Source organism: Myxocyprinus asiaticus, chromosome 25, assembly GCF_019703515.2.
Source record: "Myxocyprinus asiaticus isolate MX2 ecotype Aquarium Trade chromosome 25, UBuf_Myxa_2, whole genome shotgun sequence".
In the NCBI taxonomy this organism is placed as follows: Eukaryota; Metazoa; Chordata; class Actinopteri; order Cypriniformes; family Catostomidae; genus Myxocyprinus; species Myxocyprinus asiaticus.
Genome location: NC_059368.1, coordinates 40,726,084 through 40,739,800, shown reverse-complemented (window position 1 = coordinate 40,739,800; position 13,717 = coordinate 40,726,084). Strand labels below are relative to the sequence as shown.

The 13,717-nt window shown below is 36.7% G+C and overlaps 1 protein-coding gene across 4 annotated transcripts in view; it reads left to right on the top strand.

Moving 5' to 3' along the window:
• Positions 1-13,717, top strand: part of LOC127415772 (rho guanine nucleotide exchange factor TIAM2) — a 110,781-nt gene that overhangs the window by 69,200 nt on the left and 27,864 nt on the right. For all 4 annotated transcript variants that reach the window (XM_051654674.1, XM_051654673.1, XM_051654672.1 and 1 more), the window contains 2 exons: positions 1,673-1,758; positions 13,388-13,576. In XM_051654674.1, the coding sequence (XP_051510634.1) occupies positions 1,673-1,758; positions 13,388-13,576 (275 nt within the window). The remainder of the gene's footprint in view (positions 1-1,672; positions 1,759-13,387; positions 13,577-13,717) is intronic.

Genomic DNA, 13,717 nt, shown 5'->3' with positions numbered 1-13,717 from the left:
ATCATGCATTAACAGAAAATGAAACTGTAATATCTATAATGTCGTAGAGTCATCTTTGTGTAGTTTGATAAAATACGACTGTGAATTGTGTTTAAAAATAAGTAATTAAATAATAATTGTAATTTACTCACCCTCATGCCATCCCTGATGTGTATAACTTTCTTTCATCTGCAGAGCACAAATTATAATTTTTAAAAATATTTTCTCAGCTCTTTTGATCCATACGATGCAAGTGAATGGTGCCAAAATATTTAAGTTCCAAAAATCACATAAATCAGCATAAAAGTAATCCATAAGACTCAAGTGGTTAAATCCATATCTTCAGAAGCGATATGATAGGTGTGGGTGATAAACAGATCACTTTTACATTCTTCTTCTTGTGTTTTTAATGATTCACATTCTTCATACATACCACCCCCTCCTGGGCAGGGAGAAGAATTTCTAGCCAAAAAGGACTTAAATATTGAGCTGTTTCTCACCCACACCTTTCATGTCACTTATGAATATATGGATTAAAACACTGGAGTTGTATGGATAACTTTTATGATGCCTTTATATGCTTTTTGGAGCGTCAAAATTTTGGCACCCATTCACTTGCATTGTATGGACCTACAGAGCTGATATATTTTTCTAAAAATCATAATTTGTGTTCTGCAGAAGAAAGAAAGTAATTTTTGGGTGAACTATCCCTTTAACATGCATCCTGCTCTTCTGCAGTAAACCTACATGACCAGCAGAGGGTGACAAATGTCTCATTTGCTGTTTGACTTTTATTGGGGTTCTGGGTGTACACTGGTAATGTCTAGATTTTATTTTGCCTGCGGTAGCAAGAGTCTCATCCAAACTAAATGTGGTGGTTAACTACTGCTCAGAAGAGTGAAAGCCAACTTGTGTCATGAGAGAGACGTGATAGATCATACTCAAACTTTCAAAGTGCTGCATAATATCGATACAGACGTAGCGAATATGACGACCTATTGTCGTTTCGATATTTTGAACACAGCCCTAATGTCATGTCAAAAGTCTGGCGACATGAGTGAAATAAAAAAATGTACTTGCAAATGTTTATTTTTTTCTCCAATGTGTCCGTTGAGGGTTGCTAAGGGATCAGACTTTTTGTGCCATTTTAGCACACTTACGGCGGATTATGCAACATGCACAAAATACCTAGCCTTACATTGAGGGAGGATACTAGAAACACCATGGCAATCACCTAGAACACCTTAGCATTGAGGCAGCGAGTTTTGCACAGGCAATTACTGGCAGTAACCAAAAATGTGCTCCGAAAATTTAAAAATCAAGTCATTTTTGCCATTTCATTTGCTGCTAGTGACACAGAAATTAGACACTTTTTTGTCTTCTTTTAATAAATAGATATTAGAGCAAAGACAGCACTTGGGTTTTCCTTTTTCATGAGATGATAAGCTTTGTAAAATCATATAAAAAGACAAGAGACCATCTGAAGAGGCCCTGCATGCAGAGCTGTTAGTGATTTTAGATCAATGGTGGTTAATAAAGATCAAATCCTTGCTCATTCTCTCTGGGGAGCACACTAAATAAATGAGCCGTAAGTATGTTTATTTCACTGTCTATCACTGTGACTGCCCAGGTCTCAATTCAGTACACAGCCCACTCTTTCAACAACATCTTTCCATGTGTTTCTCTCCCTCAGATCCACCTCAAGTGCAGGAGGCTCCAGAGAGCTCTGTGACTCCTGCTGTGGATGAGCTGAACGATAAGGCAAAGCGGTGCAGAAAGGTAAGCCAAGGGAATGCACGGCTCTGCTGTCAGAGATTTAGGAGGTGTGAGCTGATTGTGTTGAGAGAGTGACTGGTGTGATCAGGATTATGGGGGGTGTTTTAGTTTTGAAATTTAGACTTTAGAAATGTTTGGATCTTTTAGAAACATTTTTCAGATCACATGGGAAGTAGGGCAGATTGATATACACTGGCGGCCAAAAGTTTGGAATAATGTACAGATTTAGCTGTTTCTGAAGGAAATTGGTACTTTAATTCACCAAAGTGGCATTCAATTGATCACAAAGTATAGTCAAGACATTACTGATATAAAAAACAGCACCATCACTATTTGAAAAAAGTCATTTTTGATCAAATCGAGACAGGCCCCATTTCCAGCAGCCATCACTCCAAAACCTTATTCTTGAGGAATCATAATAAATTGCTAATTTGGTACTAGAAAGTCACTTGCCATTATATCAAACACAGCAAAAAGCTATTTGGTTCGTTAAATGAAGCTTAATGTTGTGTTTGTTTTTGAGTTGCCACAGTATGCAGTAGACTGGCATGTCTTAAGGTCAATATTAGGCCAAAAATGGCAAAAAAGAAACAGCTTTCTCTAGAAACTCATCAGTCAATCATTGTTTTGAGGAATGAAGGCTATACAATGCATGAAAATGCCAAAAAATGAAAGATTTCATACAAGGTGTACACTACAGTCTTCAAAGACAAAGGACAATTGGCTCTAACAAGGACAGAAAGAGATGTGGAAGGCCCAGATGTACAACTAAACAAGAGGATAAGTACATCAGAGTCTCTAGTTTGAGAAAATAGATGCCTCACATGTCCTCAGTTGACAGCTTCATTGAATTCTACCCGCTCAACACCAGTTTCATGTACAACAGTAAAGAGAAGACTCAGGGGTGCAGGCCTTTGGGAAGAATTGCAAAGAAAAAGCCACTTTTGGAACAGAAAAACAAAATGTTAGAGTGGGCAAAGAAACAGATAATTGGAAAAGAGTGTTATGGATCTTAACCCCATTGAGCTTTTGTAGGATCAGCTAGACTTTAAGGTGCGTGAGAAGTGCACAACAAGACAGACGTATCTATGGCAAGTGCTACAGGAAGTGTGGGGTGAAATGTCACCTAAGTATCTGGACAAACTGACAGCTAGAATGCCAAGGATCCACAAAGCTGTCATTGCTGCACATGGAGTATTTTTTGATGAGAACTCTTTGAAGTAGTTTAAGAAGTTATGTATTTTTTTTTTTTTCAAATTGTTATAGTAATTTTTCAAGTTATTAATGTCCTGACTATACATTGTGATCAGCTGAATGCCACTTTGGTCAATAAAAGTACCAATTTCTTTCCATAAGAGCAAAATCTGTACATTATTCCAAACTTTTACCTGCCAGTGTATTTAATTTTTATTTACATAATATTAGATATTATTACAGCTCACTGGAGTACTTGGCTTTGATTGGTCAGTCTTGGTCAAATATTTTTGTACAATAATCCACTAAACTGTATAATTGACTGTAATAAAATCATTTTAAAATGTTACTGTTATAAAATGTAAAATAAATAATTGTAAATAATTATTTCATTATAATCATTTATATTTAATTAAAAACAATATATGTAATATTTTAAAATAATTTTAACTCATCAAAACAAAATTCATCATATCACAATCATCATATCACAGTATCATCATCATTTAATTTAAAATTATTAATTTGGTAAGTAGCTGTGTAATAAGCAGGGTAATGTACAGTTTGCTTTGTGTTGGGGTCCTAATCACCCCGTTGGGGTTTATTTTAGTGATAATCGCCAGCTGACTGTACACTATACCTTACAAATTTTTTTGACGTAATAAAATATATTAGCATTGTTAATATCAGAATTATTTTCATTACTGTTACAGTTGGTAGTTTTGTGCCTGCTCCTTGTGTCACAGCTTGCACGTATGAGAGCACTATTATAGAATTTTTAGAAACATCTCAGATTTAAACTTAATGCAGATGTAGTTGAGATGTTTGATTAATTTAAGTTTTTTAAATAGTCTGGTTCAGTAAACTGTTTCAAAACTCTGATTCAAATATTTGTTTGCATCATCATTCAAATTTTATGGAATTTAGTTTTAACTAGATTTGTACTGTATTGTACTTCTTGCATTGAACAGTTTGAATGTACTCGGCAATGGTTCTACGAATAGGAAAAAAAAATCAACCTTTTAAGACATTTCAGAGCAAGTACATCAACATCGAGATATATATATATAAATATTAAAAGTCTTATATTTTATATAATATTTTTGTATAATAAAATAATTAAATTATATATAATTTATATATAATTATAATTAAATAAATTCAATGCACACAGACTGAAGTAGTTTAAGTCTTTGGTTCTTTTAATTGTGATGATTTTGGCTCACATTTAACAAAAACCCACCAATTCACTATCTCAAAAAATTAGAATACATCATAAGACCAATAAAAAAAACATTTTTAGTGAATTGTTGGCCTTCTGGAAAGTATGTTCATTTACTGTATATGTACTCAATACTTGGTAGGGGCTCCTTTTGCTTTAATTACTGCCTCAATTCGGCGTGGCATGGAGGTGATCAGTTTGTGGCACTGCTGTGGTGGTATGGAAGCCCAGGTTTCTTTGACAGTGGCCTTCAGCTCATCTGCATTTTTTGGTCTCTTGTTTCTCATTTTCCTCTTGACAATACCCCATAGATTCTCTATGGGGTTCAGGTCTGGTGAGTTTGCTGGCCAGTCAAGCACACCAACACCATGGTCATTTAACCAACTTTTGGTGCTTTTGGCAGTGTGGGCAGGTGCCAAATCCTGCTGGAAAATGAAATCAGCATCTTTAAAAAGCTGGTCATCAGAAGGAAGCATGAAGGGCTCCAAAATTTCTTGGTAAACGGGTGCAGTGACTTTGCTTTTCAAAAAACACAATGGACCAACACCAGCAGATGACATTGCACCCCAAATCATCACAGACTGTGGAAACTTAACACTGGACTTCAAGCAACTTGGGCTATGAGCTTCTCCACCCTTCCTCCAGACTCTAGGACCTTGGTTTCCAAATGAAATACAAAACTTGCTCTCATCTGAAAAGAGGACTTTGGACCACTGGGCAACAGTCCAGTTCTTCTTCTCCTTAGCCCAGGTAAGATGCCTCTGACGTTGTCTGTGGTTCAGGAGTGGCTTAACAAGAGGAATACGACAACTGTAGCCAAATTCCTTGACACGTCTGTGTGTGGTGGCTCTTGATGCCTTGACCCCAGCCTCAGTCCATTCCTTGTGAAGTTCACCCAAATTCTTGAATCGATTTTGCTTGACAATCCTCATAAGGCTGCGGTTCTCTCGGTTGATTGTGCATCTTTTTCTTCCACACTTTTTCCTTCCACTCAACTTTCTGTTAACATGCTTGGATACAGCACTCTGTGAACAGCCAGCTTCTTTGGCAATGAATGTTTGTGGCTTACCCTCCTTGTGAAGGGTGTCAATGATTGTCTTCTGGAAAACTGTCAGATCAGCAGTCTTCCCCATGATTGTGTAGTCTAGTGAACCAAACTGAGAGACCATTTTGAAGGCTCAGGAAACCTTTGCAGGTGTTTTGAGTTGATTAGCTGATTGGCATGTCAAAATATTCTAATTTTTTGAGATAGTGAATTGGTGGGTTTTGTTAAATGTGAGCCAAAATCATCACAATTAAAAGAACCAAAGACTTAAACTACTTCAGTCTCTGTGCATTGAATTTATTTAATACACGAGTTTCACAATTTGAGTTGAATTACTGAAATAAATGAACTTTTCCATGACATTCTAATTTATTGAGATGCACCTGTATATATACGTGGACAAGGGTAACAAGACAACCAATGAACAGACAGAACTATAAACAAGATAACAAGACTAATAAACTTAAACCAGTGACAAACTAGAACTGATAACGAGTTAACAAGACAATAAACCAATGAAAACAAGACACATGAACATGGAGGGAAACAGGATGATAACATGACTTGACATGGAAACTGGGAATCCCATGACATGGCAGGGAAACAGGAAATAACATGACATGGAACCACATGACCTGAACAGGAACTAAACTTTAAAAAAAAAGACATGAAAACAAGAACAAAACACATAAATGTGACATCTATGTGGCAGTGGTTCTCAAATATTTTTGTTCACGCCCCAATATCAAAAATGATTGAAAATCATGTTTCAAGTTTTTTTTAATAAAAAAACGTTTTTAAAAGATTAACTGCAGGTGAGAATGTCTTTATTTACATACTGAACACACAGCGTTGAGCACACCTGGCACAACATGTAAATGCTTTGGACTGTCAAGAGCTGCGTGCGACATGCTGCTGTGCCAGGTTAAAATTTAAACCAGGCTAGGAAAAGAAATTGGGAACATTGGTTCTTGCGTGTTTTGTCACTATTTTTTTTGAAAGTGTGGAAGTGAACGTGATTTTAGAATGCAGCAGTCTTCCACACACTCTTACAATACCTCTGCACCCTCCCCCCACACTTTGAGAACCATTGCTATACGCCAAAATTACAGTGATCAAAATGTGATACACTTCTACACCTGATTTTGTCAGAGGTCATAATCCAACTGTTTCTTGTAACAGATCAGCATATGGTCATTTAGACTGCTAATCCAAGATTAAACCCACACACATAAGGAAGAGTAAGATAGAGAGATTAGGGTCTACCAAGAGTAGACAGAATGCTTTGGTTTGGTTGTTTATGGTGTTGTACATGTATAGAAGAAAGGTCAGAGGTCATGTGTTGGGTGTGGGGTCAGAGCAGTGCCGGAGGAGAGGGCGAGGAGCACACACTGCTCTATCCACTGCCGTCACTCCATCAGATGCTCAAGAACACGCTTGCGATGCTGCTGGATCATGTGAGGTTGTGTGTGGGGTGCGAGCGGGACTCACTGGTACTCAAAACCTTTCTCTTGTTTCGTACCATTTTCTTACTGTAGCTATAGATTAAGGACAAATTTGTCCCCAGGATTTAGATAAATCTGACAAAACATCAGGAGCAAACCCTTCAGGAACATTCTTATTTTGAAAAATAATTCACACTCATAAAAAATATATATATATACGTGTTTGGTTATAGTGTGGGTTTTTAGTAAGGGTTAGGTTTTATTGTGTTAGCCCTTGTCTTTACTGTATGTTTGTAGTTGTGTAGTGATTGTGTGCATGTATATTATGTGCAACACTTTATAATAAGTTTCATTAAATAACATAAAGATGTTTTAATGTGTAAATACCTTAAGATTTAATTAATATATTTTCATACATATTCATATTTGAATGTACATCAACTACTTATCTGTTAAGCACTATACCGATGAATCTCTTGAAACCTAGATTTCCATGGTCATGGAAAACCTGGATATATCAGGGAATTTTATAATAAGGATTTCAAGGCCTGGAAAAGTAATGAAATTAGTTAAATCTTAAAGGAATATTCTGGGTTCAATACAAGTTAAGCTCAATCGACAGCATTTGTGGCATAATGTTGATTACCACAAAAAATTATTTAGACTCGTCCCTCCGTTTCTTTAAAAAAAAAAAAAAAAAAGCAGAAATTGTGGTACAGTGATGCACCTACAATGGAAGTGAATGGGGAAAATTTTGGAGTTTAAAGGCAAAAATGTGAAGCTTATAATTTTAGAAAAGCACTTACATTAATTCTTTTGTTAAAACTCATACATTATTTTTATTGTAAAATTGTTTAAATCATTGTTTTTACTGGCATTTTAGGGTTTGTTGACATTACATCATCATGGTAAAATTGGCTATAACTTTACACAGAAAAAGTTAGTAAGCAATTTTATCACACAAAATCATGTTAACACATATTAATGTAACCCATATTTTTGCTTTTTTTAAAGAAAAGGAAGGGCAGATGGGGGCCTGGGTAGCTCAGTGGTAAAGACGCTGGCTACCACCCCTGGAGTTCGCTAGTTCGAATCCCAGGGTGTGCTGAGTGACTCCAGCCAGGTCTCCTAAGAAACCAAATTGGCCCGGTTGCTAGGGAGGGTAGAGTCACACGGGGTAACCTCCTTGTGATCGCTATAATGTGGTTCGTTCTCGGTGGGGCGCTTGTTGAGTTGAGCGTGGTTGCTGCGGTGGATGGCGTGAAGCCTCCACACGCACTATGTCTCCGTGGCAACGCGCTCAACAAGCCACGTGATAAGATGTGCGGGTTGACGATCTCAGACATGGAGGCAACTGGGATTCGTCCTCCGCCACCCGGACTGAGGCAAATCACTACGTGACCACGAGGACTTAAAAGCACATTGGGAATTGGGCATTCCAAATAAAAAAAAAAAAAAAAGGGAAGGGCAAGTCAAAATAATTTTTTGCGGTTGTAAATATTATGCCGCAAATGCTGTCGACTGAGCTGAACTTTTATTGAACCCGAAATATTCCTTTAAAAGTCATGGACATTTCTATAATGAATATAAATGTTTCTTGGTAGGTTTTGCTCTAAAATATTTGGTAACACTTTCTATTAAGCATTGCAAATGCATTATATATGTATAATAATGCATTTGTAATTTCTCATAATACACCTTGTACAGTAATATGATATATCTTATAAATAATTGTAACAACAATTATAATACATTAATACATATAATTCAAGCTTGGAAATTCTTATTAAACTGTATATTTTCATATATTTGTGAGCTTTATTTTATATTTTCATTAGGCCTATGGCTTATTTTTCACTTGAATTACACCCTGTTGGGCAAAATGACATGGGAAATTTTAAAATGTATTGTATTCTGTGCATTTTTATAGAATTTTATAGCAGGCCAAGACCACTTATAATAGTATGATCATTATGACTGTTTATATATATATATACTTGTATATACTGTATATAACAACTTCTGCATATAAGATTGGATAATGATTGTTATAATGCATTGTACACTTTTCATAAGTATGAATAGGTTAAGTATTATAATGTATTATAACTGTTGTTACAATGAGACATAATTAATGCATTATAATGCCTTTACAATGCATTATAAATTTGAGCTTCACTAATCCAAATGACTGGCAAAATCATAGAAAATATATGGAAATATCATGGAAATTAATTGGTCAAAAATGTGGGAACCCTGCTGTTAAGAACATGTCTGGGTCATATTTCACCCCAAATTAAAACAAATAAACAAAAAAGCAAATTACATTTTACTTAAAGAAAATGAAGCAAGATTTTATTACCATTATTTTTGTTAGACTATATTTAGGAATTTTTTTCTATTGTGAATTTTTTTTCATTAGAAAATATTATAATTTTACATTGTAAATTATATTTTTTATATATAATTTTAATTTTGTGAGATATAATGTTTATTTATGACCTATAAAAGGGATGAAAATGAAAATTCTCTCATCATTTACTCACCCTCATGCCATCCCAGATCTGCATGACTTTATTTTTTCTGCAGAAAACAAATTAAGATATTTAGAAGAATATTTCAGCTCTGTAGGTCCTCACAATGCAACCAAAATTTTGAAACTCCAAAATCCACATAAAGGGATCATAAAAGTAATCCATATGACCACAGTGGTTAAATCCATGTGTTCAGGCACGATATGATAGGTGTGAGTGAGAAACAGATCAATGTTTAAGTCATTTTCATAAATTCATAAATTCTCTCTGTCCATTAGGGGGTGATATGCAAGAAGAATGTGAATCACCAAAAACACAACAAGGAGAATGAAAAAGTGAAAGTGAAAATTGAGCAGGGAGAAGAATATATATATTTTTTATATATATAAGGAGTTAAATATTTATCTGTTTCTCACCCACACCTATCATATCGTTTCTGAATATATGGATTTAACCACCAGAATTGTCTGGAGTACTTTTATTTTGTACTTAAAATTTTGGGACCCATTCACTTACATTGTATGGACCTAAACAGCTGAGAAATTCTTCTAAAAATCTTCGATTGTGTTCAGCAGAAGAAAGAAAGTCATACACATCTGGGATGGCATGAGGGTGAGTAAATGATGAGAGAATTTTCATTTTTGGGTGAACTAACCCTTTAATGAAAGCAACAAGTTATTAAATGTATCATCATATATCCTTTTGTTCAGCCTATTGTTTTCCTTGCATCTAAAGGAAATGATGCGCACAGAGACCTTGAGCCATTTTGTCTCATTTTGTTGTGTTCTAGTGGTGTGTATTTAGACTGGGCCTTGAAATTATCTTACAGCATATGTTTCATAACAGTAGGCACACCCTAATAAACACACAGAAATGTACACCCATCTATGGCCTTTAAATGCTCTTGTTTGCACTTCATTATAATTGTACACATACAGTAACCACATCACTCTAAGCAGTAATGCGTTTTCAAAGGAAAAAACATTCTACGTGTTTTATATATATATATATATATATATATATATATATATATATATATATATATATATACAGTTGTGCTCAAAAGTTTGCATACCCTTGGAGAATTGGTAATATATGTACCACTTTTAAAGGAAACATGAGTGAGCAGGCAAAACACATTTATTTTATTTCTTATGGGATTCATATTCAACTGTAGGTTATAACAGAATGCCGCAATCATTAAACAAAACATGGCAACAAAGAAAAAATGAAATGACCCCTGTTCAAAAGTCTGCATACCCTTAGTTCTTAATACTGTGTATTGCCACCTTTAGCATCAATGACAGCGTGCAGTCTTTTGCAATAGTTGTCTATGAGGCCCCAAATTCTTGCAGGTGTTATAGTTGCCCATTCGTCGTGGCAAAATGCCTCCAGGTCATGCAAAGTCTTTGGTCGTCTTGCATGAACCACACGTTTGAGATCTCCCCAGAGTGGCTCGATGATATTAAGGCCAGGAGACTGTGATGGCCACTCCAGAACCTTCACCTTTTTCTGCTGTAACCACTGGAGGGTCAACTTGGCCTTGTGCTTATGGTCACTGTCATGCTGGAAAGTCCAAGAGCGTCCCATGCGCAGCTTTCGTGCAGAAAAATGCAGATTGTCTGCCAGTATTTTCTGATAACATGCTGCATTCATCTTGCCATCAATTTTCACAAGATTCCCCATGCCTTTAGAGCCAACACACCCCCAAAACATCAGTGAGCCACCACCATGCTTCACAGTGGGGATGGTATTCTTTTCACTATAGGCCTTGTTGACCCCTCTCCATACATAGCGCTTATGGTTGTGACCATAAAGCTCTGTTTTGGTCTCGTCACTCCAAATTACAGTGTGCCAGAAGCTGTGAGGCGTGTCAAGGTGTTGTCGGGCATATTGTAGCCGGCTTTTTTGTGGCGTTGGCTTCTTTCTGGCAACTCGACCATGCAGCTCATTTTTGTTCAAGTATCGTCGTATTGTGCTCCTTGAAACAACCACACCGTCTTTTTCCAGAGCAGTCTGTATTTCTCCTGAGGTTACCTGTGGGTTTTTCTTTGTATCCTGAACAATTCTTCTGGCAGTTGTGGCTGAAATCTTTCTTGGTCTACCTGACCTTGGCTTGGTATCAAGGGATCCCCTAATTTTCCACTTCTTAATAAGTGATTGAACAGTACTGACTGGCATTATCAAGGCTTTAATTGCCATTTAAACCTGTGTGTGTCACCTTGTGTGTCTGTAACAAGGCCAAACATTCAAGGGTATATAAACTTTTGATCAGGTCCATTTGGGTGATTTCTGTTATCATTATGATTTAAAAAGGAGCCAAACAACTATGTGATAATAAATGGCTTCATATGATCACTATCCTTAAATAAAAGACAGTTTTTTTGCATGATCAGTCATATTTTCAAAATCAATGCCAAAATTTCACAATTACTGCCAGGGTATGCAAACTTTTGTGCACAACTGTATGTATATTTATATATATATATATATACCTTTTTTTTTCATCCACTCCATGTTGAGAGCAGCTCTGCAGAAATGCCCAGAGGGATTTATCAGTTTGTCAGCACTTTATTATACTGTGACAGCACAGATTACGATGACAAATGGCTTGAATTTTTCAAGCACACACACCGATGTGTACTGTTTCATGCAGAGTGCTGAAGGTGCACCAAATGTGCTCGAGAGATAAAGCCTCCTGGAGACAGTTCTACAGCCTGGTACCATACAGCATTGCCAGAGGCAAGAAATGCCTTTTGATTCTCCTTGTTCAGTTGTTTTATCTAGCAGAGGTTTGTTTTAGAATGTATTGACTGAAAGCAGGTCAGTGATACAGAGTTTAGTTGGGGTGGAGTTTAGAAAGGATTTGTGTGATGGCACAGTAACCTGGCACAGGATCTGTTGAAATCCCTTTAATTCCAGTACACTATAATTCAGTGTACAGAGTGAAGCTTCAAACACACTTTTAGCTGAGTATTTAAAGGGATAGTTCCCCTAAAAAAAAGAAAGAAAATTATTTCACCCTTTACTCACCCTTATGTAGTTCCAAACCAATATGACTTTTGATTTCGTCCATGGAACAAAAAATGTTTTACATGCTGTTCATGCTGTTCTTTTTCATATAATAATAGTGTAGCAGGGGCAGGGCCTGGGTAGCTCAGCGAGTAAAGATGCTGACTACCACCCCTGGAGATGCGAGTTCGAATCCATTGCGTGCTGAGTGACTCTAGCCAGGTCTCCTAAGCAGTCAAATTGGCCCGGTTGCTAGGGAGGGTAGAGTCACATGGGGTAACCTCCTCATAGTTGCTATAATGTGGTTCTCGCTCTCTGTGGGGCACGTGGTGAGTTGTGTGTGGATACCGCAGAGAATAGCGTGAAGCCTCCACATGCGCTAAGCCACGTGATAAGATGTGCGGATTGACGTCTCAGACACGGAGGTAACTGAGATTCGTTCTCCGCCACCCAGATTGAGGCGAGTCACTACGCCACCACGAGGACTTAGAGCACATTGGGAATTGGGCATTCCAAATTGGGGAGAAAAATATATATATATATTTTTTTATAAAATAAATAATAGCGTAATAGGACTGCATCTGTTGAAGTCCCCAAATAACATAAAAGCACCATAAAAGAGGTCCATCCAACTTGTGTGCTCTGTAGTCCTATGAAGTCATTCAAAAGCTTTGTGTGAGGATCAGTCTGAAATGTAAATTACTGAGACAAATAAGATTTCAAAACTATGGAAGAGGGTAAGACTTTGAGTAAATAATTACTTTTATGGGGCTTTTTTGTGCTTTTTGGAGCTTGACAGCCCTTGATCGAAATATACGTTTATTGTATGGAAAATAGCAGCATGAACATTTTTCAAGACATCTCATTTTGTGTTCTACAGAGGACAGTAAGACATATGGGTTTGGAACAACATGAGGGTGAGTAAATGATGACAGAATTTTCATTTTTGAACCACCCCTAAAGGCACAGCCAACAGTAGTAGGGTGGATGACACATTAAAATATGAGCCCTTTATGATTCTTTGAACGGATTAATTGTTGGTTAGTCAGATATGTAATGACATTTCTCACCCACACCTAAATGAAATAACATTTTAGTCATAGAACAAACTATTTCTGCCACTCAAATCTTTTAATATGCAGCATTAACTAAGAATCTTCTGATTTATTTTTCCTTTTAGAGCACAGATGTGGTATGTAACCTCTACCAGACATTCCCTGAAGGGTCCGCCCACGTGCCAGAGGGCCACAGGAACCCTTACTCCACTGACAGTCCACTTGCCAAATCCTCCCCACGTCACATGTCTGTCACAGAGCATCTGCACATGGTTATTCAAGAGCTGGTGGACACAGAGAAATCATACGTAAAGGTACTAAATCCCAGCTGTGGTATTTTATATGGACAAATGGTTGGCATCCACATTTGTGACATGATTTAATGAATACATTATTGTGTACTGTCATGGACTCAAATTTCCAAACAGAATGTGATGATGCACAGCATATTTATT